Source organism: Petaurus breviceps, unplaced genomic scaffold, assembly GCF_028583685.1.
Source record: "Petaurus breviceps papuanus isolate PSGF00001 unplaced genomic scaffold, PetGlider_PUasm1.0 37, whole genome shotgun sequence".
Classification (NCBI taxonomy): Eukaryota; Metazoa; Chordata; class Mammalia; order Diprotodontia; family Petauridae; genus Petaurus; species Petaurus breviceps.
Genome location: NW_027186296.1, coordinates 25,329,502 through 25,354,676, shown reverse-complemented (window position 1 = coordinate 25,354,676; position 25,175 = coordinate 25,329,502). Strand labels below are relative to the sequence as shown.

The window sequence follows — 25,175 nt, the reverse complement described above, 5'->3', positions numbered from 1 at the left end:
GTTAAGTCAGCAACAGGGGTTCATAGCTTCTGTTTCTTTAACAGAGGCTTCATTAATTACTAAATGCTAAGTACCTGTTACCTTTACCAATATATAAATGGATCTTCAGATTCAAATTACCATTACAGAAGGGAAAGTGGCAGACCTCACTCAAGTAATGGAGTCCTTGAAAATTAGAATAGACCAAATAGAAATCAATGATTCCATGAAATAACAAGATATATTAGAACAAAATCAAAACATTGAAAAAAAATATAAGAAAATGTAAGCTCTTTTCTATCAAAAACAACTAACCTTGGAAACAGGTCAAGGAGAGAACATTTAAGACTCATTGATTAGATTCCTCAAAAATCATGATTTTTTAAAAAGCCTAGATAGACACTGTATTTCAGGAAGTCATAAATGAAAACTGTTCTGATCTTTTAGAATCAGAAGACAAAGTGAAGATAGAATCCACCCATTACCACCCCAAAGAGAAAAATCCTGGGAATGTCATAGCCAAAATCCAGAGCTCCCACATCAAAGAAAGATTATTGCAGGGAGCCAAAAAAAAGCAGTGGAAGTATCAAGGAACCATAACCTAGATCACATAAAACTGGCAGCTTCTGCTAAAAACAAGAAGATACCTAGGAAGACAATATTCCAGGAGGTAAAAGACATAGGCTTACAACTAAATTACCGCGTAGGGGCAGCCAGGTAGCACAGTGAGTAAGAGCACCGGCTCCAGTGTTGGGATGACCTGGAGATCGAATCCCGGGCTCAGACACTTAGCACCCACCCAGAAACACCTGGCCATGTAACCTTGAGCAAGTTACTTAATCCCAATTGCTTTAAAAAAAAAAAAACAACTAAATTACCGTGGAAAACTGACCTTCAGTGTGGACTTTGAAACTTTTCTGATGACTAGAGACTTTGAAATGCAAATACAAGAATCAAGAGAAACTTAGAAAGCTAAATTTATTTTAACAATCGGAAGGAACTCTATGATAGATAATGTAGTGCTAACTTTTAGTATCTCTTTGGAGCCTTAATGTCTTCATGGAGTATTGAGGGAATTAAGTAAGAAAAAGGGGGCCTGGGAGAGATTGGTTCTGTTCTTAGGGTTTAAGACAGGAAAAAGAAGGAAGGAAAAAAGGAATGAACTATTGTAGAGTGGAGGAAGAAAGTAGAAGAACTTGTTCTTTCTCATAATTTGAATGGTAAGAATAGTATAAAGAAAGAGGGAAAGAATAAGGTGAACAGGCATCAGAAGAACTTTACTCTTTTTAACAAGACACATAGATGTGAAAGTGCTCACAGTTTGGGGCAAAAATAAATCAAACCCAAAAGGCATATGTATTGCCAATGAGATACCCACAGTAGCTGCTATGAATATGCAGGCATATTTCCAGGTTTGAATCACAAGATAAACTCTTCTTCAAAGACAAAACCAAGTTATTTATTCATATACCAGAAAGCCAAATCCACTATGATAAAAAAGAAGTTGGTGCACATTACCAATGCAAGGAGCACTGCCATCCCCCAAGCCTTCCCTCCATCAGGCCTCCCCACAAACAAGCTCCCATAGGCAAAGTGCCCCTTTCTCACCCATGCTAGCTGCTCTGCCTCTCTCCCTCCTCTCTCTCCGCTCTGCTTGACTCTCTGCTTTCTGCTCATGCTCTTTAGGGTAAACTCCTCCCAAGCACTGAGTTCCATGTGACTCATCTGTGGGCTGGGCCAGAACTCAAAGCAGATCACATGGGCCTATTAAGGGACAGGGAAGATCTTCAAATTTCCTTAACATTATAGCACATAAGAGATGATAATATTGGAAAGCATATAGTTTCAAGCAAATTCATCTGCCTAATCATGAAGAAAGCATTAAAAGGAAAAAAGAAATGTACTAGAATGTGAGTGAGTACCCATCATTTGAGGAGTGGCTGAACAAATTATGCTATGTGAAAATAATGGAATATTATTATGCCATAAGAAATAGATAAGTTCAGAGCAAACTTATGTCTTTGTATAAATTGGTGTCCCGGTTCTGCCACTTCACTCTGCATCACTTCATACTATCCAGACAGCAATGTAAAGAAAAACATATTTGAAAGACTTCATTCTGATCAATTCAGTGACCAACCCAATTTCCAGAAGACCTATGAATGAAGCATGTTACTAATCTCCCAAGAGAGGTGATGAAATCATTGGTTAAAAAGAGACATACACTTTTTTGGACATGACTGCAGTGTAGATTCGTTTTGCTTAACTGTGTTTATTTGTTACAGTGTTTTTTCCTCCTTTCTCTTTGTTTTTAATTGAGCGGAGGATGGGAGGGAAAAAAGGGAGTTTACCAATAGTGATGCCCAAAAAGGACCATTGAAACATTTTTTTTAAATGCACAGAAGAAGGAAGTTCAGAGGAAGCACAAATAAGCAGGACAGTTCTGAAAGTAAGGTAGAATTTCTTATATAATTTATTATATTATATCATATATATTATAGGGGTAATGTATAATTTATTATATACTTTCAAGAAGTATGAAATGGAAATTACTGATTTTATCTACAATCCTCTTTTGTGTTCTATGTATATAAAAATTGTGTGTGTGTATATGTGCATGTGCATGTTTTTTAAGTTCTGAGCTTAAAAAGTGAAGGGGAACAAGTCTGGAACGTTAGGCACTATTACGGGGAGCAAACTCAGACAAGGCTTCACAGAGAGAGATGTTGGATGTTACTGGATACCAGGGAGGCTAGAAAAAGAGGTCAGCTTAGAAAAGGAGAATGACAAAAACTAAAAACAAAAAATTATTCCTACTTCACAAGTAGTCATTCATTGTGAACATTTTTGTTATTTCCTACCCCTAATTAGAGCAGGTAAATTGCTTGAATTATAATTTTAGGGCTTAAAGAGGTTTTAGCTCATTTGATAGAACTTTTCCAGTTTTTATGTGTTGTCAAACTGTAATTTGGGAATTCTTAAAAAACAAATTGCATCAGTCATATGAATAAGATCTGATTATGTGATTATATGATCATGTGTAGTAGTAGTCATGATAACATAAAAAATGATCAACCATGGCCAGATTCAAATAACTTATAGATGACTGGGTTTATTTCATTTGTTCCAGCCTCAATTTCTTTTTTTTTAAATTTCCTTCTTCTCTGCTTTACCCCACCCTTAAAAAATGTGAAAGCAAAAGAAAGAAAAACAAAATCCTCATAATAAGGATACCTAGTTAAACAAAATGAATTTCCACATTGGCCACATCCAAAAATATATGCCTCGTGTTTCTTGAATCCATCACCTTGGCACCATTTGTTTCTGGAGCAACGCCTCTCTAACCAACAGATCCGTTCAACCAAACAATATCCAGTGCTACTTCCCAGGGCCATTACCCCATCCACATAATGAGGTAGAGATGAACTCAAATATTTTATGAAAAGTAACATTTCAAAACTGTAAAAGATAAAAACCTATTGCATGTATCTATACTGTGCCACCTAGTGTCCAGTATACTTAAATATATTACCATTACCATTTCTAAGATATTATTTTGCAGAAGTGATGGGAAAATATTTACATTTCCTCTATTTGTAATGATTTTGTCATGTCATTCTTATTTATATAGTAAATTTGATCTTGTCAGAAGCCTGATCATCTTTTTCATGAGGTGGCATGATTTTTTTTTTAAAGCAATTAGGGTTAAGTAATTTGCTCAAGGTTACACGGCCAGTTATTTTTGTGTGGGTGCTGAGTATCTGAGACCGGAACCCATCCTGGGTCTCCCGACGCCGGTGGCACTATTTTGATTGCATATTTTTTACAATATTGTTATCTGCTAGAAAGTTTCAGAGGGCATATTTACATTTAATATATTGTTAGGCAATGTGTGAATTTATTTTGCTTGACTATAAATGTTTGTAAACAATGTTTCAATTTTCTTACTTTCCCAGGGCTAGAGGAAGAGGGCAGAGACTTGGGAGGGAGATAGGCCAGAACTTTCTTTGAAAAAAAAAAGTAAAAATATTGCTAGGAGGCCTTCAAATATATTTGTGTAAAATTGTAATTTAAATCTTTGTAAAACTCTAGAGAACTTTAATTTTCTGAGATTTTGTGATAAACAAAGAAAGAGAAATTCAGGAGAGAGTAGAGAAAGCCAGACTAATAAAATTATAACAATTCACATTTATATAGCACTTTACATTTTACAATTTGCTTTTCTTATAACAATTCTATGAGGAAATAGTGCAGATATCATCCCCAATTACAGATGAAGAAACCAAAATTGTAACAAAAAGGTTAGGTGACTTGTCCAAAACATAGCTATCAAGAATTCGAGCCAGGACTTAGTATCCTCTCGGTTTGTGGTTCTTTCCACTACATAACTCTGAAAGCATAGTAAGGTAAACTAGAAGTAAGAGGAATCTTTTCCAAAAAGGCAGGTAAAAAGAAACCCAGACTGATAAGAGTATTGACAGGCTTTGACACAGAGGTGCCAAAAGAAAAATGCTTCACCCTGCTGTGGGAAGAGAATTATGAGAGTAAATACAGTAGGTCTAATAAAGGATAGGGAGAGAGGCTGGATCTGTGATTTCACTGGTACAGAAAATTTCCAGATGAGTAAACTATCCCTCCACCAATGCAGATTGATTCCTTTCCTACATTTTTATTTTTTAAAGCAATTGGGGTTAAGTAACTTGCTCAAGGTTACACGGCCAGTTATTTTTTTGTGTGGGTGCTAAGTATCTGAGGTCAGAACCAATCCCCAGTCTCCTGACGCTGGGGCCAGCGCTCTTACTCACTGCGCAACCTGGCCACCCCCCTTTCCCTCATTTTATAACACTAGAACATTGTTCAAACATTAACATTGAGAGGTTAAGTGACTTGCCTTATGTCACCTAGTTTGTGGGGCAGTATTGGAATCCAGGACCTCATAGCTTCATGGCCAGCTCTCTATCTACTATGCTATGCTACCTCTCAACTGAGAGATATAACTGATGATAGATTTTTAAGTTCACAGAGTAATGTATCTAATCACATTTGGGCTTCACTGCAATTCTGCTAGATAAGTACTTCTGTTATTGTTATTCCTTATTCCCAGATAAGTCACACAGCCAGCAGCTGTCAGAGGTGAGATATGGATCCGTGGTTTCCAGATTCTGAGTCTGGTATTCTGTCCATTACACTGTGCTGCTTCCAAGGAGAAAAGTGGAATGAGAACCCTAGAGCTACCTCTTCCTTTTTCAGTATATTAGTTGCACATCGCCACTAATTATGTTAAGCCACTATTCCTTCTTTCTCCCTCTCCCTTCCTGGTTTCTCTTCCTTCTCCTCTTACTTGATATTCTATTCCTTTTTTCCTCTAAATTTATTCCCTCAAATATGCTTTTATGATTTCACTTCTTCTTCTGAAGATTCCCAAATCTCTTATCAACAACTGACTTCTCAGCTATACTTAAGTCCTTTATTTCAAATCTTTTCAAATTTGCTAATATTGTTAAAGTGCTTTGCAAACTTTAAAGTGCTATATTAAATGTTAGCTCTTTTTATTTCCAGCTGCACATCTCAATTTGTAAAACCCATCACCTCAAATTCAACTGACTATAATTTAATTCATTATCTTCCCCTCCTGACTTTTCCTCTCTACTCCCTTTCAAAAAACAACAGAAATCCAGCTTCCTTTGCCAGATTCCTTATTTTATAACAGTGATGTGACACTACTTTTCTCCTTTTCACCCAGAATTGAAACATTATAATAAAGTTTGACTTATCTCTTTGCTCTTTATATCACTATACTCACCAGGACTATTTTCTTTTATATCATTTATCCTTTCAAAATTGCTTTCAAATTTTGTCTTTATTCTCCCTTCCTACTGACAACATCCTAATAATGCCCTCGTTATCTTATACACATGTTTTTGCAGCACTACTCTTACTGATTCCAGTGTTTACCCATCTCTAAACCATCTTGAATACTTATTTCAGACTGTCTTTAGGGACAGCTAGGTGGCGCAGTGAGTAGAGCATGGGCCTTAGAGTCAGGAGGACCTGAGTTCAAATGTGACCTCAGACACTTAACACTTAGTAGCTGTGTGACCTTGGGCAAGTCACTTAACCCCAGTTGCTCTTCCTTCCCCCCTCCAAAAAGATAAAAAATAAACAAACAAAAAATAACATTTTAATTAAGCTTATGAACTCACAGGGAAAGGGCCTGTCTACAAAGATTAATTTAAAAATAAAAGACATCAATAAAACATTTTTTAAAAAAAGAACAAAGCATAGTCCTCCCCTTTGTGTATTTGAGAATATTGCCCATTTCATCAAGTCTAAACTCATCTGAGAATTTGAGGTCCTCCTAAATGTAGACTGTCTAAGCTTTACCTGTCCAACCTTCTTACCACCACCTGTTTTATGACCTCAGCTCCAATTACTTTGATCCTCTCATTTTCTTTTGCACTCATGTTTATTCCCTACTTTGTACCTTTGTTAATTTTAACTTTCCTGCATAGAGTAACTCCTTTATTCCAGTGGTCCAATTCCTACCCATCCTTCAGTGTTGCCCTGTAACACCTTTCCTGTTCATTCCTCCCCAAAGTAATCTGTCTGTTCTCTGAAATCATAGTTTTTAATGCCTGGTTGACAGTTTACCACTCAACTACTTTCTGTTACATATTATTCTGTAATTTTATCATGCTTTTGTCATTCTTTTCTTCCTTCCAACTAGTAAGCTCTTTGAGAACTGAAAGCTAGTATTATATTTTTTTAATCCTCCAGAGTTCCTTTTATAGTACTGAGTATATAGTAAATAATTATGACAAGTTACAGCATATCTAGAGAAGAGCTCCCAGGATGATGAGGAGATAAAAACCATGTGATTTAAATATTAGTTGATGAATTGGGAATGTTTGCCCTGAGTAAGACCAAACTTAAAGGTTGGAAAGGAAAATGATCACTTTCTTCAAATTATGTGAAGGATTGTCACATGGTGTTATACTAACTCCTCTTGATCTCTGATGGAACAAAGAACAATGGGTAGGCATATTTTAGTTCAGTGCCAGGAAGAGTGTGATAACAATTAAAGATGTCCAGAAATGAGCTTCTAGGCAAAATAGTAAGTTCCCTATCACTAGAATTGTTCACGAAGATACTGTTTAATTTCTTGTAATGTTTTTCAGTAGTTGGATTAGATGACCTAAGGTCTCTCCCATTTCTAAGATTCTCTGATTCTCTATATGGACTACTGGAAAATAACTGACAGACCAACATTGTATGCAGCTAAGAATGAATAATTCATTTTGGGTTGAGGCCACCATTTAACCAAGTTTAAAAGGCAGAGTCAAAAGCAATGAATCAACATAGAATAGTGAGATCTATGTACATAATATTTAAAGGACTATTTGTGACATTCCTGAGTATACATGCTGTGTAGTTCTCACCATCAATATAATTCTCATCATCATACTTAAAGAACAATAGTCTGTAGATTTATATGCATTTTGAGGGGAACATAGGTAGAGCCCCAGGCCTGGAATCACGAAGACTCATTTACCTGAGTTCAAATCTGGCCCTAGACATTTCCTAACTGTGTGACCCTGGACAGGGGCTTAACCCTATTTGTCTCCATTTCCTCATCTGTAAAATGGTCTGGAGAAGGAAATGGCAAACCACTCCAGTGTCTTTACCAAGAAAATCTCAAATAGGGTCATGAAGAGTTGGACACAATTGTAACAACTGAACGACAAATATGCATTTTGGGGGTGTTGCTGGCACTGTCTTCCTTTCTGGTTAACTTAACATTAACATTAGTATTATTACTTATGCAAAGAGTAGAACAGAACCCTAAATTGTTATGAAATTCCATGGGTAGCAATTTTATTTTCATGTTTATTTTAGTTTAAGCTAAAATTGCTTTTTCTGGATTTTCAGAATGACATTCCAAATCGATTTGAAATGAAACTTCGCCGCGATACAGTTCTTGAAGATTCTTACAGAAGAATCATAGCTGTGAAGAGAGCAGACTTCCTCAAAGCTAGGCTATGGATTGAGTTTGATGGTGAAAAAGGATTAGATTATGGAGGAGTAGCCAGAGAATGGTTCTTCCTACTATCAAAAGAAATGTTTAACCCTTATTATGGGTTGTTTGAATATTCTGCTACGTAAGTGTCATTATAATAAACAAACAGGAAAAACATCACTATTATAATACCTTAAAGAAAAAATGTAAATCTTTAGATTAAGAATGTTCTCACAAAGGAATTATTTTACTGTAAAATACACACACACACAATAACCAACTACCACTGTCTTTTAAGGAACAATGGTTTGAATCTCTAAGGTTGATTACAATGAAAGCTTTATTTTATTGGAAATTGAAAAATTATTGATTCTACTGTGAAAAACATATCACCATTTTTTCTTAAGTAGAGCTGCTGGTAGTGTTATTCAGCATGAAAGTCTCATATCCTTTTTTTATCCAAGGAAAGAATGTATCATGGTAAGCCAGAAAAGAAGAAATATACAACAAAATCTATTTTAGAATTGGTCTACTCTTTTAAAAAAAAAAAAAGACTTTGTAAAGGTGATAAAAATTGCTATAAAAAACTTCCAATTGTACCATTAACTTTTTTTAAATAGGGGATACATAAAATATTATTTTCTTTACAGGGATAACTATACCTTACAGATAAATCCAAATTCTGGATTGTGTAATGAAGATCACCTCTCCTACTTCAAGTTCATAGGCCGTGTAGCGGGAATGGCAGTTTATCACGGCAAACTTTTAGATGGTTAGTATAATTGATACCCTGATATTGAGAAAATGTGTCATTCTTTCCATGTTAGTAATTATTTTAAATCTCTTATTTGAAAGGTTTTTTCATTCGTCCATTTTACAAAATGATGTTGCATAAGCCAATAACTCTTCATGATATGGAATCTGTGGTAAGTCTATTTTAGTTATTTTTGTCATTTGTCATTTTGGAACAGTAGTTTCAAAATAATTACTAATTTTAAATGGAACATTATGAAGAATATTAGGGTTCTTTGTTTTTAGGGAGTTGGAGTTACTGGAGTTTAAAGTTCCTGTTAACATATCTGTTAACACATTTCTTATTATAATTGGTATACATCTTTAAGATGGAAAATTAGGTTGTGTCCTTAAATTCAGTTCAACAAACCTTTGTTAAGAGCTATCTATGTACAAGGCTCACTGATAAGCACTGGGACTATGAAGGCAAGAAACAGTATAGTTTATGGCCCTCAAGGAGGTTGCTCTCGCGAAAGTGGGATATTACAGGCACACAAATAAGTATGACCTAAAGTAGAATGTTATCAATACCATGGGAGAGCCAAACAATTATATAAGAAAATTTGAAGAGAAATTTCATCTTGGGGGGGAGGGGGAAGGAGCCAGGGTAGGGATGGGATAAATCAAGAAAGCCTTTGTAGTTCAAATGGCACTTGATCTGGGCCTTGAAAAAAGAGGAATATTTCAACAAATAGTGAAGAACATGCATTCCAAAAATGTGGGAGGTAACCTGAATAGGTGCACTGAGTTGGGAGAGTGAAAGACAAAACAGGGAATGATGACTAACAGTCAAGTTTGACTAAAAAGTAGAGTTAATTAAAGGGGAAAAGTATATAAAGTAAGGTTTAAAAGGTTGGGATTTGTGCAGCTAAAATAAAATCATAAACCCATTGTATATATTTTTGGCTGAGATAGGGTAGAAATCATTAAGATCCATAGAAATCTGAATTTTCCCAGTAGCTGTAATTTATTCCAGATAGTAGAGAACCTTGATTGATAAGTTAAAAGTTTGTATTTTGTCCAAAGGACAATAGGTAACCGCTAAATGTTTTTGAGCAAGGGAATATCATGAATCAGAACTGTATATTAAGTTAATTTGGTAGGTAAGAGAATGGTTGATTGAAGAGGTGAGAGACTGGAGGCACATAAATAGAAAAACAAACACATAAGAATAAAATTCTTATCCTTGACATAATTGAAACCAGGTGAGCTAACCAACCATTTAAGGGGAAAAAATGTGTGTGTGTGTGTGTGTATGTAAATACATCCCAAGACCTTTGTAGTCAATGAAGTACATTTTTTGTTACTTTCGTGTTATGTATAAGTGAAAAAAATTCACCAAAAGTAAAAAGATCATATAGTAATTGGGAGGGGGGGATGTGTAAGATGAAATTTTATTTTTAATTGCAGCATTTGGCTTAGAACAGGGCAAAAATTCTTAGGCAGCATCCTGAATTTTTACAATAGCTACTTATATATAGGAAAATTTTTCGAACTAATGCACATATCCAGTGCCTTTTATCACAACAACTGAATAATGAGGTTTCTAATACTGTCTTGCCACTTCTAAAAGCCCCTGCCACCATGAATTTAGCTCTTGAAGACTTCTTTAATAAGGTGTTTGAAGTTTTAGTAATCTTCAACTTATATACATAACTATTATTACACTTTGTAGGTAATTGACCATTTATATTCAAAAAGCAGAAAGATAATAAATCCTCATCTTCTTCTACACTACAGTACCCTGTCACCCAGCTTTATAAGTATATATGTGTATAGATATAGATATATACATCTATATGTGGATTCCAGTAGTCTTATGCAATATTACTTCAGATAAGCTTTCTTAAACATACATTTTAAATATTCAATCATTTGTCTTTAAGGACAGCGAATATTATAATTCACTAAAATGGATTCTTGAGAATGATCCAGCAGAACTGGACCTGCGGTTTACAGTTGATGAAGAACTCTTTGGGCAGGTTTGTAAATATTAATTAAGTGAAACAATATGAATTGTAAAATAAATATAGAGAGAGTAAAAGATACACATACTATTCATTTCTGTGTTCTGTGGAATCTCCTTCCCCTTTACTTAATAATATCTTTTCTTAGGTGAAAAAAAGAGCTTTCTAAAGGAAAGTACAAAGTTGTTTTATCTAACACCTTAAGTTTCTTTAGTTTTGGCTTTTAAAAAGTAATTTAAAGCTCTATAATGTAGCTTAAAATGCATATTTTGTGATCTGTTTTCTTACAAAATTAAATCTACTTAGATATACTATGTTTATTTTTAGACACATCAACATGAATTAAAAAACGGTGGATCTGAAATAGTTGTTACCAATAAAAACAAAAAAGAATATATTCAGTAAGTATTTTACTATTACAAATCATATCCTTCTTTTTAAATAACCCAAACTAGAAAAATGAAACCTCTCTATTCCTATTTCCTGATATATGTGGATAGGATTCTCCTTATCTCTTAACAGTTTCTGTGTTATTTTTATGCATCAGTGATTTATTATAATGATAAATTGTTATTTCCTTTCTGCCTTTCATCAGTATTATTAAGTTTGAATGAAACTCTCCAAAGAATAGCTTGAAATAACTATGTAATTAATTTTTGGGGATTGTCCTATTTTTCCTTTTAGCTATCATAATTATTAACTTCCTTCTCTGACAAAATCTCCTGGGAAGTGTGAAGATATGAGAGCTAACCCAGAAGGATTCAGGAGGTCATCCGATTCATCCCTCTAGCTCCAGTAGTTCATTAACTAAACCAAGTTTCTTAACCTGAGTTCCATAAACCAGTAGATTTAAGGGGGTCCATGAATTTGTGATTTTAAAATATTTGGAAACTATTTCAATATAATTGCTCTCTTTGCAAGCTTATATATTTTGTTTTATGCATTTAGAAGTTTATTATGAGAAAGGTCCCAGGGGCTTCACTAGAACCCCTGTCTAAACCATTCTGTTTGTAGAGGTCTCCAGGGATTAAGGATGCTCCGGTTTTTGTAAATAGTTGCTATAATGTTTATCTGTGTTCATTGTAAAATTTTCTCCCATTGGATTGAGCTACTATCCTAGTATAATGTAAGCCCATTTCTTCTTATTTAATCCCTTGTTCATATGGGGTATATCTGGTAGGTAACTTTGTAATAATTCTTCATATACTTAAAGATAAGTTATCAATCACCTCTAACCTTCCTTTCTCAAGACTTATTAACCAAATTCTTTTTAATCTTTCTCCACAGTTTCTGAATTATTTTAGTTATTCTACTTTGGACCCTTTCCAGTTTTTCCACAAAATGTAAAAAAGAGAAATTTGACATAGTATTCTAGCCTGAGCAATGCCTAGTATAGGACATAATAGCACTATACTCTGTACTAAACAGTCATTTTAACATATTATAGTCAGTTTAGGGCACCACATTTTAAAAGGAATATTGACAAATTGGAGCCTGTCCAAAGGAGGGAGATGAAGTTAATGGTCTATAAACAGAATCACTTAAAGATTTATTGAGAAAATTGTTAATAAAAAGAAAATCATAGAGGAGAGGTGAGGGAATCAAGGAAGGGATGTGATGGTGTGATGATAGGTGTTATAAAATAAGTGAAAAACTCTCATACAAGAACAATTAGATTTAGTCTGTGTAATCCAGAGGTCAGGGCAGCTAGGTGGTACAGTGGATAGAGTGCCAGGTCTGGAGTCAAGAAGACTCCTCTTTGTGACTTCAAATTTGGCCTCAGATACTACTAGCTGTGTGACCCTGAGCGGTGTACTTAACCCCATTTGCTTCAGTTTCCTCTTCTATAAAATGAGTTGGAGAAGGAAATGACAAGCCCTCCAGCATCTTTACCAAGGAAACCCCAAATGGAGTCACAGAGTTGGAGACAGCTGAAAAACGACTGAACAGCAACAAGAATCCAGAGAGTTAGAAGGAGGAGAATGGGTAGGAATTATAGAGAGTCAAGTTTTGGTTCAGTCAAAAGGAGGAATTTTACAACTATTTAAACTACCTGCTCAGACATATTTCACATTAATTTTCACACAACTTCAGCTGAATTTTCAGTTTCCCACTCTCCATATGTGACATTGTAACTTTACTGCTCCTTGCAACCTTTTTCTCCCATCCTTCAAGACTTAGCTCAGGCACCACATCCTTCCTCCAGGAGACTCTCTGATCCCTTTAGTTTTTAGTCCTCTCTGCCTCCTCAAATCTTCCGTTTTTATTTGTACAAATGTTTTATTCACCAGTGGAATGTAAGACTTAGTGTCATTTTGCATCTCAGGTACATTGCACGAGGTCCTCTCTATATATAGTAGGTACTTAATAAATGCCTATTCAATTGAATTAAACTTTTAGAGCTTTCCAAAAAATAGCATTCTTGTGAAGCAATGAACTAGTAGATGTGCTACAGTGAGCTGTTCAAACACCAGAGGCTTGGTCACTTATCATGGATGCTATTGAGAGGATCCTTACATCAGGCAGGAAATTAGACTCGATGATTTTTAAGGTTATTCCCAGCTCTTAAAATATTCCATGATTTCTGGCAAAAGGATCATTTCCTGATGTTTTTTCAGGCTATAATTTTCTTACTATACATCCCAGTATGGCATAGCTTTATAGCAATAGTACTATATTATTAATTCATAATAAGTTTGTAGCCTACTGAGATAATTATGCATTTTCTTCTTGTTTTATCTGTGCTTGCCATTCTTTACTACACTAATTGTAAAATATTGATATTTTACATTTTCCTTTAGTCTTGTCATACAATGGCGATTTGTAGACCGAATCCAGAAGCAAATGTCTGCTTTTAAAGAGGTATTCATTTTACTTTCACCTGCTCTTCTAAAATTTCAGAATGCATCTTAAGTTCTAGTAATATTGCTCTTGATCACTCCCACAAAAATCAAGTACATGTCTTAATTTTTTTAATGTTTCATTTTTTTTCTGTGTGAAATTTAGTTTAGGGAAAAATATGCTATGATCTGGAAGAAGACAATAGGCTAATAGTTTTTAAAGTTATGTCTATACGTTAATCATTTATTATATTCTTGTTACTTCCTAAATATGGTGTGATATCTCGTACATTAATTTATGTATTTCCATACTTCTCTATGTTCTTCATATTTGTCATTTCTTACAGTACATTAATATTCCCTCATAGATAGGTACACAGCTTAACGATTCTCCAGATGATGAGCATATACTTTGTTTCTAGTTCTTTGCTACCATAAAACGTACCACTAAAAATAGTTTGGCATACATGAAATCTTTTTTCTTTTTGTCAGTGACCTCCTTGGAGTATATACCTAGCAGTGACCTCTTGGTCAGAGGGTGTGAACATTTTAGTAATTTTATTTGCATAATTCCAAATTGCTTTCCACACTGGTTATATCAATTCACAGTTCCACTAGCACTGCATTAACGAGCTCTTTACAAGCCTGTCAATATTGACTAATTCCCATCTTTTGTCATTTTTGCCAGTTTGCATGGCAGGAGGTTATTTTACTTCAGAGTTATTTTGATTTGCATTTCCTCCTATTTTTAATGATTTGGAGCATTCTTTCCAGTGATATATTAGTTTGCAAGGCTTCTTTTGAGAACTGTTTTTTCATATTCTTTTAACATCTAATTGTTCAAGAATCATTTCTGGTCTTATTTATTTTTGTTATTTATATGTGTCTTAGATTATCAAACTCTTATCAGAATTATTTTATATAAAGACTTTTTTCCTGGTTGACGATTTCCTTTAGCTATGATAATTAAGTTGTGAAAAAGCTTTTTGTAATTGCCTCTATCCCTTATTTGTCTAACTTAATTTTAAATGTCTTCTATTTGTAAGGGTTTTTTTGAACTTATACCACAAGATCTCATCAAGATTTTTGATGAAAATGAACTAGAGGTAAAACATGTTATCTTTTCATTTTAAGTAGAAATTCCATACATATTATTTTAATATGGTACAGTTTAACATTTCTTATTTATATAGTTACTTATGTGTGGACTGGGAGATGTGGATGTGAATGACTGGAGGGAACACACAAAATACAAAAATGGCTACAGCATCAATCATCAGGTCATCCAGTGGTTTTGGAAGGCAAGTAAAAGTTCTGATTTTTGTAAGATAATCTGGAGTATATCTACTATAATGGTGATCAATCAGAGTCCATTTCATACTTGCTGAAAAGTACTAACTAAAACATCATTTATCTTTCTGTTTTGGGATGCAGAAAGGAATATTCCAGACCTCAACCTTCATGCCCTTAATTCTTTCCCCCTAGCTTGGCCCAACTACATCTCTGAATCCTAGAACCAAAATGGGTGTTATCAGGCAGAAAATCCTTTCAGATGATTAAGATGTTTTTCATACAAATTTATAAAGAAAGAAGAAAGAAAATTTGATGACACGAGGGCAATATTTATGTATTCAATTGTTTGCTTAAAATTTTTACTAGTAAAAGAACAATAATAACAACACCTCACATTTATATATTACTTTATAGTTTTCAAAACACCTTCATGTATGTCATGTCATTCATTTAACCCTCACACTAGCCCTATTGGGCAAGATAGACGTTATTATCTCCAGTTTACAGATAGAGAAACTAAGCTCAGCTCAATTGAATAGGGTTAAAGTTATTAAACAGCCGAGCTGAGACTAGAGCCAAATCACTCAATTTCTACTCTGGTGCTCTTTGTCCTGCATCATCCAGTTCCTTCTTTTTGCAAGGAACCAAATTTTGTATTGTATTCAGGAAAGCTATTACATGAAAGAAAGTAGAAGATAAATATATAAGAAGTTTTTTTCAGCCTTATCACCTTATAACCTAATTTCTAGGAATTCTTACATCACTTGAACATCTTGGAGACATGTATTTAACTAAGAAAAATAAAAGAAATCCAAGCAGCCAACCCCAACTAGCATAGTGTGCAAATATAAGAAACCTATACATACACATGGAAAAAATGACTATAGCAACTTGTTGACAGCTGAGATAGTTTTCAAGTGTTCATAAAACAAGTTTCTTTTTCAATCTTGTTCAGGCTGTTTTAATGATGGATTCAGAGAAAAGAATAAGATTGCTTCAGTTTGTCACTGGCACATCACGTGTACCCATGAACGGATTTGCTGAACTATATGGTAAGGGTTTTCCATTTATAAAATAAGCAGAAAACATAAATTAAGTGATATTAGTAATAAAAGGAATTGTCTACTATGTATGGAGTTTTTTACTGCTTGCATTAAGTTTCAAGTGTGCAATGTTAACTATATACACTTATCTTATAAAATGAAATAGGTATTTTTCCTGGTCTATGTAGGTAAGACATCAAGGGTAAGCCAAAATACATTTCTGTGTATACTGGTTGGTATTGAAAATGAGAATGGAAAAATCCTGAAAACTTTGAAGTGCCATAAATCATTTACTATTCTTCAAATTCTTATTATAAATCCTGTTGCAAAATTTTAGAGGAAAAATTTACAGGTATCTCTGGAAGTTTGGAGTAGATATATAAATAAAAAGGTGGCTCTAGAATGTGAAATTTTACAGGTCAAAACCCATTTTCTCATTGATTATTATCCATCGTTGGCAAACTACAGCCTAAGGACTAACCACCACCTGTTTTTGTATGACTGAGAGCTAAGAATGGTCTTTACATTTTAACTTTCCTTAAAAATGTAAAAGTTATTCCTAGCTTATGGTCCATATAAAAATAAGGGCACACTTTGCCAACCCCTGATATTCTATCTGTGAGAGGTTACAGTTTGCCCACATTGCTTGTTCTGTTCCTTGGAAGAAGTGCAACTGTGACATTTGGTTTACATTAACAGATGAAAAGAAGAAAAAATGTCTTTACAAAAAAAAAAAGCTAGCTAGGATTAGAACCCACTCTCAGTAATAGCAAACAAAAGGATTATAATTTGTTCCAAGGCTGGCAGTCATGACTAGATTTGGACAGGATAGGTTTTAAGTTTTCAGAGTCAAAGTAGTACTGCATGGTGAAATTTTCTCCTTCCCCCTTCTCCCAAGAAGCTTAGCATCCTCATTTAGTCTTCATTTATATTTGTACAAAGCTTATAGGAAAGCAGCTGCTTCAGTAACCAGACAGTGACTACTCAGAATAATAAAGATAAGATAAGGAAATTAGTAATTGATAACCAATGCCCCCAAAAAGAGAAAAAGCAGAATTTAAACAAATGTTTCAAATGATTACTATTCAACAGACTTTAGGAATAACTGCTAATAAGGCTTAGTGACACACTGTTCAAAAATTTCTTATAAGTTGGGGCTCTCCATTGCAGCTGCTATTCCCTCCTTGTTATTGATTTGCTTATTTAAATCTTCTTCTGTGGAACAGGGTTTAATACTGGTCTTATGTTTAATATTTGTACCTCTAAGCATTTTTCAAAAGAGAACATTTTCCCAAACCAGAAAGGTAGACTTCCAGTTTGTGTTTGAAAGGCAAAGACCCCTGAAGTTTTACTCATACACAAAGTTCAATAAGAGTTGTGAGAGAGCAATGGGATAGATGTTATTGGTGTGAACCTGATAAAAGCCAGATACTTGTTTTCTTCATGTAGTATCTTAACTTCCACACAACCTTGCAGTTTTCCTAAAGCATCGGACTTCTCTGGGTCCTGGATACTTTAGAATTATCTTGAAAAACTCTACAAAGTGTACTTTTCCACCATTCAAGGCTACAGTCAGTTCTCCACTAAGCAGTTCAGAAGCTACAAAACGATTCTCAGTACGCAGGAAAGAAGCCTGGACACTCCATCCTCCTGCTCTGCCATCACTGGCATCTATCCAGAAGCCCCCTAGTATTTTAAAATTTAAGTAGAAGTTGCTTTAAAACACTGAATTGTTGTTGAATAACCATGAAAGAGGTGATGCCTAGTGCTATCGTTTCCAGGCCTCCAGAAAGCTGGAAACCATAAGTGAATGTAAATTGCCAATCTACAGAGGTCAGAATCATTGAAATGACAAGAGGAATATGTTAGAATGGCAGGTACAGTGTCTAGCTACTGGAACTACCTTCATAAGAGTGAAAAAAGGCAAGCCTAGGACCACATCAGAATAAACTGGCATGACCACTGCCCTGTGAAGGTCCTTGCCTAGTTTCAAATGTCCATCAGTTCTTATGAGGCTGTCAAGACATTGTTTTAAGTGGCAAGAAAGGCAGTGGTACTTTCCCTACATCCCCACGCATACCCTTGGAGTAGGCCTATCTAGTTATGTCAGATCACTCAGCATGGTTCACTCACTGCTCTCTCCAAGTTATGGTTTTCCCACATCAAACTTGATGACCTGTCTCTATGCAAAAAAGTATGGTCAGACATTTTAGTGCAGACCTCCATAAATTCAAACTTACTGTGACATGCAAAATTAGTTCCCTGTTAAAATAAGTTGTGTTTTTTATAATGAGAGATTCTTGTATAGAATGAATGAAACCAAAAATTATGCTTCCTTATTAGGTTCAAATGGACCACAGTTTTTTACAGTGGAACAATGGGGTACTCCTGAAAAATTACCAAGAGCGCATACCTGGTAAGTATTTTATCACAGTGGTATTTTGGTTAACAAATCCCTTACAAGTAAAGCTACATTTAGCAAAAATGGTCTAGACTTAGAGAGACTTTTTTAAAAATTATTTATTTACTTTTGGTTTACAACATTCAGTTCCACAGTCCCTTGAGTTTCACATTTTCTCCCTCTCCCTCTCCTCTCCCTCCCCCCCCTCCCACCATGGCGGCATGCAGTCAAATATAGGTTCTACCAATACCTTCACATTAAACAGTCAAGTTGGTAAAGAAGGGTTATAACCAATGGAGTGAACAATGAGAAAGAAGAGATGAAACAAAACAAAACACAAAAAAGTTTGCTTCAATCTGCATTCAAACTGTATAGTTCTTTCTCTGGATGTGGATATCCCTTTCCATCATGAGTCTTTTGTAGTTGTCTTATAACCTTGCATTGCTGAGAGGAGCCCAGTTTATCAAAGTGAGTCGTCACAGATATGATGTGTCTATATTTGTGTACAAAGTTCTCCTGGTTCTGCTCTCCTTGCTCAGCATCAGTTTATATAAGTCTCTCCAGATTATTATGAAGTCCATCTGCTCCTCATTTCTTATAGCACACTAGTAGTCCATTACATTCATATACCACAACTTGTTTAGCCATTCCCCAATTGATGGGCATCCCCTTGATTTCCAATTCTTTGTCACCACAAAAAGAGCTGCTATAAATATTTTTGTACATACAGGTGCTTTTCCCACTTCTGTGATCTCTTTGTGATACAGCCCTAGAAGTGGTGTTGCTGGGTGTATGCACTTTTTTATAGCCCTTTAGGCATAGTTCCAGATTGCTCTCCAGAATGGTTGAATCAGTTCACAACTCCACCAACAATGCATTAGTGTTCCAGTTTTTCCACATCCTCTCCAACATTTATCATTTTCCTGTTTTGTCATCTTAACCAATCTGACTGGTGAGATGTGGTACCTCAGAGTTGTTTTGATTTACATTTCTCTAGTCAATAGTGATTTAGAAGGGGCAGCCAGGTGGCTCAGTGAGTAAGAACACCGGCTCCAGTGTCGGGATGACCTGGGGATCGAATCCAGGCTCAGACACTTAGCACCACACCCAGAAATAACTGGCCGTGTAACCTTGAGCAAGTTACTTAACCCCAATTGCTTAAAAAATATATATTATTATTATAAGGGCGGCCAGGTGGCTCAGTGAGTAAGAGCACCGGCTCCAGTTTCGGGATGACCTGGATCAAATCCGGGCTCAGATACTCAGCACCACACCCAGAAATAATAACTGGCCGTGTAACCTTGAGCAAGTTACTTAACCCCAATTGCTTTAAAAAAAAATAGTGATTTAGAGCATTTTATCATATGCTTACAGATATCTTTAATTTTTTCCTTTGAAAACTGCCTGTTTTGACCATTTATCAATTGGGGAATGACTTGTATTCTTATAGATTTGACTCAGTTCTCTGTATATTTTAGAAATGAGGCCTTTATCAGGGACATTGGTTGTAAAAATTCCCAATTTACCACTTCCCTCCTAATCTTGGTTACATTGGCTTTATTTGTATAAAAACTTTTCAATTTAATGTAATCAAAATTATCCATTTTGCACTTCATAATGCTCTCTAACTCTTGTTTGGTCCTAAAATCTTCCCTTCTCCATAAATTTGACAGGTAAACTATTCCTTGCTCTCCCATATTGCTTACAGTATCAGCCTTTATACCTAGATCATGCACCCATTTATTTTGGTATACAAGATATTCGTCTATACCCAGTTTCTGCCATATTATTGACTTAGAGAGACTTGACAGACATTTTAGTCTCCTTGGTCTTAGGTAACTGGTATGTGTGGCCAATGAAGAGATCAATGGTGGTGTCTCATATACGAGCCTCTTGAAAATGAACCAGGGCCCATGCCCATCTGTGGGGTAGGTCCATATTTCAGGACTCAAATGACCTAGTCATCTAGGCCAGAAATGTCAAACTCACAACCTGTAGGTCGCACCCTCAACACTCTTAAGTGTGGCCCAAACAAGATAAAAACATACATAGGGGGGCAGCTAGGTGGCACAGTGAATAGAGCACCGGCCCTGGAGTCAGGAGGACCTGAGTTCAAATGTGGCCTCAGACACTTAACACAAAAACTAGCCATGTGACCTTGGGCAAGTCACTTAACCCCAAATGCCCTCCAAAAAGCAAAAATAAAAAAAATTAAATAAAAATGTAAATAGGAAATGTTTAAACAAGATTAATAAAAATTCAGTAAAACATAGATAATAATGCATTTTAAAACTAAGTTGGTATGCACCCTGCAGGTATCCTTATGTATGGATTAGTGGGCCCCATTTCTATGTGAGATGGATATCAATGGCTTAGGTGGGCCACTGCACATATAACTTCTTTGCCCCTGTGCAAAGGGACAGGATAGGAACACCTCACCCCTATTGTAGAGGTAGTGAGAGAAAACCTTGGAGGTTCATATTCTTTTATCAGGACAAAAGGAAGAAATATCCCACCAAGATGCAGCTGGGATACAGCTTTCCATGTCATAGAACACCCTTCTTTTTCTGGTAATGACAGATATTTCTGATCATAAAATTTGTCACTGGAACATAGCATCTATATTGGATAGAAGTATAACTCTCTCGTTTTAACTTCTTATATGTTTGTTATCATTGTCTGTTCTTTCAGCTTTAACCGTTTGGATTTGCCTCCATATGAATCATTCGAAGACTTATGGGATAAACTTCAGATAGCAATTGAAAACACTCAGGGTTTTGATGGGGTTGATTAGAATATGAATAACAATATATTATATTGTTTTACAGCTGCAATTTTACAAATGAAATCTTGACTTAAAATTCTCCAGGGAACTACTTCAAACTTGGCTATTCATAAATATTGAATAAATGATGTAAAACCATAAGAAGCTATAAATACTGAAACAATTTTACATTGAAAATTACTTCACTTTTAAAGTAATATAACACACAGTATTCTTGTATGAGTCTTTTATTCATATCTTAAAGATAAAGTATATCTTTTGAGTTGTGATTACAGGATTTAAATCCTCTGTGCCTAAAATATTTTCCCCCTCAATAATTACCTCTTTTACAGTATTCTTCAGGCAGTTCTTAGACTACTGAAATTGTAACTGTGAAAATATTCATATAAAGAGAGTCAAGTGTAAAGAATTGATGCATTCTAAGAAGGAAAACAAAAAATTGTTGAAAACTTAAATATATTAAGTTTTTTTATAATATATTCAGTGCTGCTTTCAGCTATTTATTATTATTAAAGAGGCCTTGCCTATAGCACCTTACTACTCAACATATTTGGAAAACTTTAGAAAGTATTACCTATATTTTGTAGTTATTTAGTGGGGTTGTAAATTTTTTACTTATTCATCTTAAAAGCTCTTTCAGACATATGTTTTTAACTTTTTGGGAATATATAGTTTATTAAACATAGTATTTTTATAAGTTAGCATATAAAGTTAATATTCTCAACTGCATTGAATGAAAAATATTATTTTTTTGTCCTATGGTTCATGTGAATAGTCAGAACAATATTTTTAAATTTTATAATTGCCAATTGAAAACAAAAACTGAAAATTCACTTTTCCAAACATCCAAGGAAAAATTAACAAAGCAGCATTTTTCACGTGTTCCTTGGAAAATTAAGTGAAATTTGTTTCACTATTCATTCTTTAGTCTTGCAAAGTGATATAGTAAATATGTGTTTACAGAGTTTCTTATGTTTACAAATTAGTTCCTATTATTGCATTAGTTTCTATCATTGCATTTTTATATTTCTTGTTTCTTCGCTTTAGTATACAAACCAAATATTTGTTAAAATCCTATATAACCAAAGTCATAGTCAAGAATGTATAATTTGTTTTAGATATGTTATTTACCAAATTTCTTATGCTTTTTAAAAACCTATCAAAATATGCTGATATTTTATTGTAAACAAAACATTTTTATAAGTAGTATCTTATTTTAATGAACCTGAAGAGAGACTATGAACTTATTCATTTAATTATCCAGAATGTTTTTTACCATCTTTTGTGTGCAAGGAACTTGTTGCTGTGGGGTCACAGAGAATATTTGTATTTTCTGTGAAAGTAGAGTTTTACCTGTATCTGTTCCTTATGTCAAAGTTATATTTGAGTGAACTCAAGTATACCAAATATATATTTCAAAATGTTATGTTATTTTGGAGGGATTCTATAAACTGAGGTCTGCGTGGAAAAGTGCTTGTTCCTATTGGCTTAAGAGGACTGATAGGATGGTAAAATTGTAGTATACCACTCAGTTCATGAAAGAGATGTTCAAAACTTAGAGAGCTGTATATATTATAAAAACAACACCAATTATTTTGAGACTACCCTGTCCTCTCAGTCATTACTCAGTAGTCATTCACAGAGCAGTGAAGCTGCTTCCTCTGCACTAACCACCGCTATCATTTTATAGCCTGCTTCTCCCACCCCCCATTCAGGTCAGGAATCAAGGGCTTAGCACTCTTTACCAAACCATGCACACTTAGACACTCAGTAGTAGAACACCAAAAGGAAAATTTTTCATTAAATAAACTGGTTGCCAATTGGCAGATTGTTGTGAACACATGTAGTGTATGATTTGTCCATTCATTTCATATACATCAGCAAAGCAGTATTAGTATGGGCTATAGCTTCACTATAAAGACCTGAATGTTATTTTCGTTAAAATTATTTTCTACCAACTTTTGGGGTCATAGTTTAAATGTAAGTTTGGCGAAATTATGGCTGTCAAAAACTGATAATTGAAAAAAAAGAAAGTTTATTTATCCAACTGATTTTTATTTAAAAATTTCTACAGCTCAGTTTGTAAGAGCATGGTGTTAATGAGGTTGCGGTGTCAGGTTTACAAGACTTAAAAGGCAATTAATACCCTGCAGACAACTCTTTTCCACAGTCACAAGTTATCTTTAATCCTGGGTAACCATCTTAAAGTTACATATTATTTGATCAGTGAGGACTGTATATTTTTTGTAGCTCATCACCTCTAAAAGAAAAATTGGAACATGTATATCCTTCTGATGTTGGGTGAGTAGGCTCATCTTTATACATTCTTTCCCAAGAATTTAAAGCACATAATGCTAGCTTATATTTTCCTCTGTTTCTCTGCAAAGGTTTTCCACACCTTTAATACATAATTATACTACAAATGTAAGTGCTACTTGTATTTTGGGCTACTGTCATAATGACAGTTCATGTGAATATTATCAAAATAAACACAATAACTGCCACTTTTATTGCATGATATTTGATGTGCAACTTTTTTTATTTGGGGATATGGCAAAGCTCTATCAGTTGGTATAGCAGAACTTGTGACATAAAATAGTAAGTTTTTTCAATCCCAATGTGAGAAATAAAGATTTGTTCTAATAAACCATAATTTGTTTTTAATGAAAAATTTGTACCAGTTAAAAATGATCAAAGAAATATTGTAGTATGTGTAATTATCAAGTTTAACATAGTCAAAATGTAAACTAAACTATTGAGAAAAGTTCTCACCAAAGCATTATCTTTCAACACATTTATGCTACCATGAATGCACAGATTTAGATAAACAAAGGTATTCCCCAATTTATAAATAGGTTATGTAACAAAAGTTAGCATGATAGCAAACCAACAGATTGAAATTAAGATTATATTATTATTAATAATAATACTGATAGCTAGCATTTATATTTTGCTTTAAGGTTTAAAAAACACATTACAAATACCCTCTCCTTTTGTCCTCACAACAGCCCTGTGAAGTAGGTGCTGTTATCAGATCCATTTTGCATATGAGGAAAGTGAGGCAGACAGAGGGTAAGTGACTTACCCAGGGTCTTATACCTAGTAAAGTTGAATTTTAGCTCATGTCTTCCTGACTCCAGGTCTAGCACTCTTATCCATTGTGCCACCTAGCTGCCTTACATGCCTTTAAATATTAGAAATGAATCCTATTGTATTCATATTGTATATGAATAGTATTATTATATATACTATTTGTAATAGCATCATTAAATATATTATATTACTTAAATGGGCCTGGGATCTAACTTTATGAGTACTGGCTTCTCATACTATTTGACTTTTGTCTGATGGTGTCCTCCATGGTTCCAAACAATATTCTAGAGGCCTTCCTCTAAATCATGAGGCTACTAGAGAAGAGATGAGGAAATGCAACAGCCCGGCAACTATGCTAAGTACAAGGGATGCAAAGAAAGACAAAAACACGATCCCTGTACCAAAAAGCTCATAGTCTGATAGGGGACAAACATGAAAACAATTATGTACATGTTAGATAGTGTCATTGGGAAGTAATTTCAGAGAGAAGGCACTAGCAACATTGAGGGAAGCGCTAGGAAAGACCGGTTACAGTATGTAAGATTTGGGCTGCATCTTTAGAGAAACCAAGAGGCTGAGGAGAGGAGGGAAAACATTCCAAGCAAGCATGGAGGACAGTTAGTGAAAAGACACTGAGTTGGGAGATACAGTGTATGTGAAGAACAGCGAGGAGGCCAGTGTCACTGGATCATAGAGTACACAGAGAGAAATGAAGAGTAAAAAGACTGGAAAGATAGCAAGGATCCAAGCTGTGTGTGGCTTTTAAAAGAGAAATAGGATTTTATATTTGAACTTTGATGTAACTGGGAGTTACTGGAGGGGGAGAGGAGGGCAGGGAGCTGACATGGTCAGACTTATCCTGTAGGAATATCATTTTGGTAGCTGAATGGAGGATGGCGAGTGGGGAAAAAGACCTGAGGAAGGGTGTCCTGTACCAGAGTGTTGGCTGTGTTAGTGGAGAGAAG

At 34.8% G+C, this 25,175-nt stretch overlaps 1 protein-coding gene across 6 annotated transcripts in view; it reads left to right on the top strand.

Annotated features, from left to right (window-relative positions):
• NEDD4 (NEDD4 E3 ubiquitin protein ligase) overlaps positions 1-23,788 on the top strand; it is a 155,950-nt gene extending 132,162 nt beyond the window's left edge. For all 6 annotated transcript variants that reach the window (XM_069098108.1, XM_069098107.1, XM_069098109.1 and 3 more), the window contains 11 exons: positions 7,909-8,138; positions 8,647-8,768; positions 8,852-8,922; positions 10,675-10,770; positions 11,083-11,156; positions 13,557-13,617; positions 14,642-14,701; positions 14,789-14,896; positions 15,844-15,940; positions 18,275-18,347; positions 21,024-23,788. In XM_069098108.1, the coding sequence (XP_068954209.1) occupies positions 7,909-8,138; positions 8,647-8,768; positions 8,852-8,922; positions 10,675-10,770; positions 11,083-11,156; positions 13,557-13,617; positions 14,642-14,701; positions 14,789-14,896; positions 15,844-15,940; positions 18,275-18,347; positions 21,024-21,126 (1,095 nt within the window). In that variant the 3' untranslated portion in view covers positions 21,127-23,788. The remainder of the gene's footprint in view (positions 1-7,908; positions 8,139-8,646; positions 8,769-8,851; positions 8,923-10,674; positions 10,771-11,082; positions 11,157-13,556; positions 13,618-14,641; positions 14,702-14,788; positions 14,897-15,843; positions 15,941-18,274; positions 18,348-21,023) is intronic.
• The last annotated feature ends 1,387 nt before the right edge of the window (positions 23,789-25,175 follow it).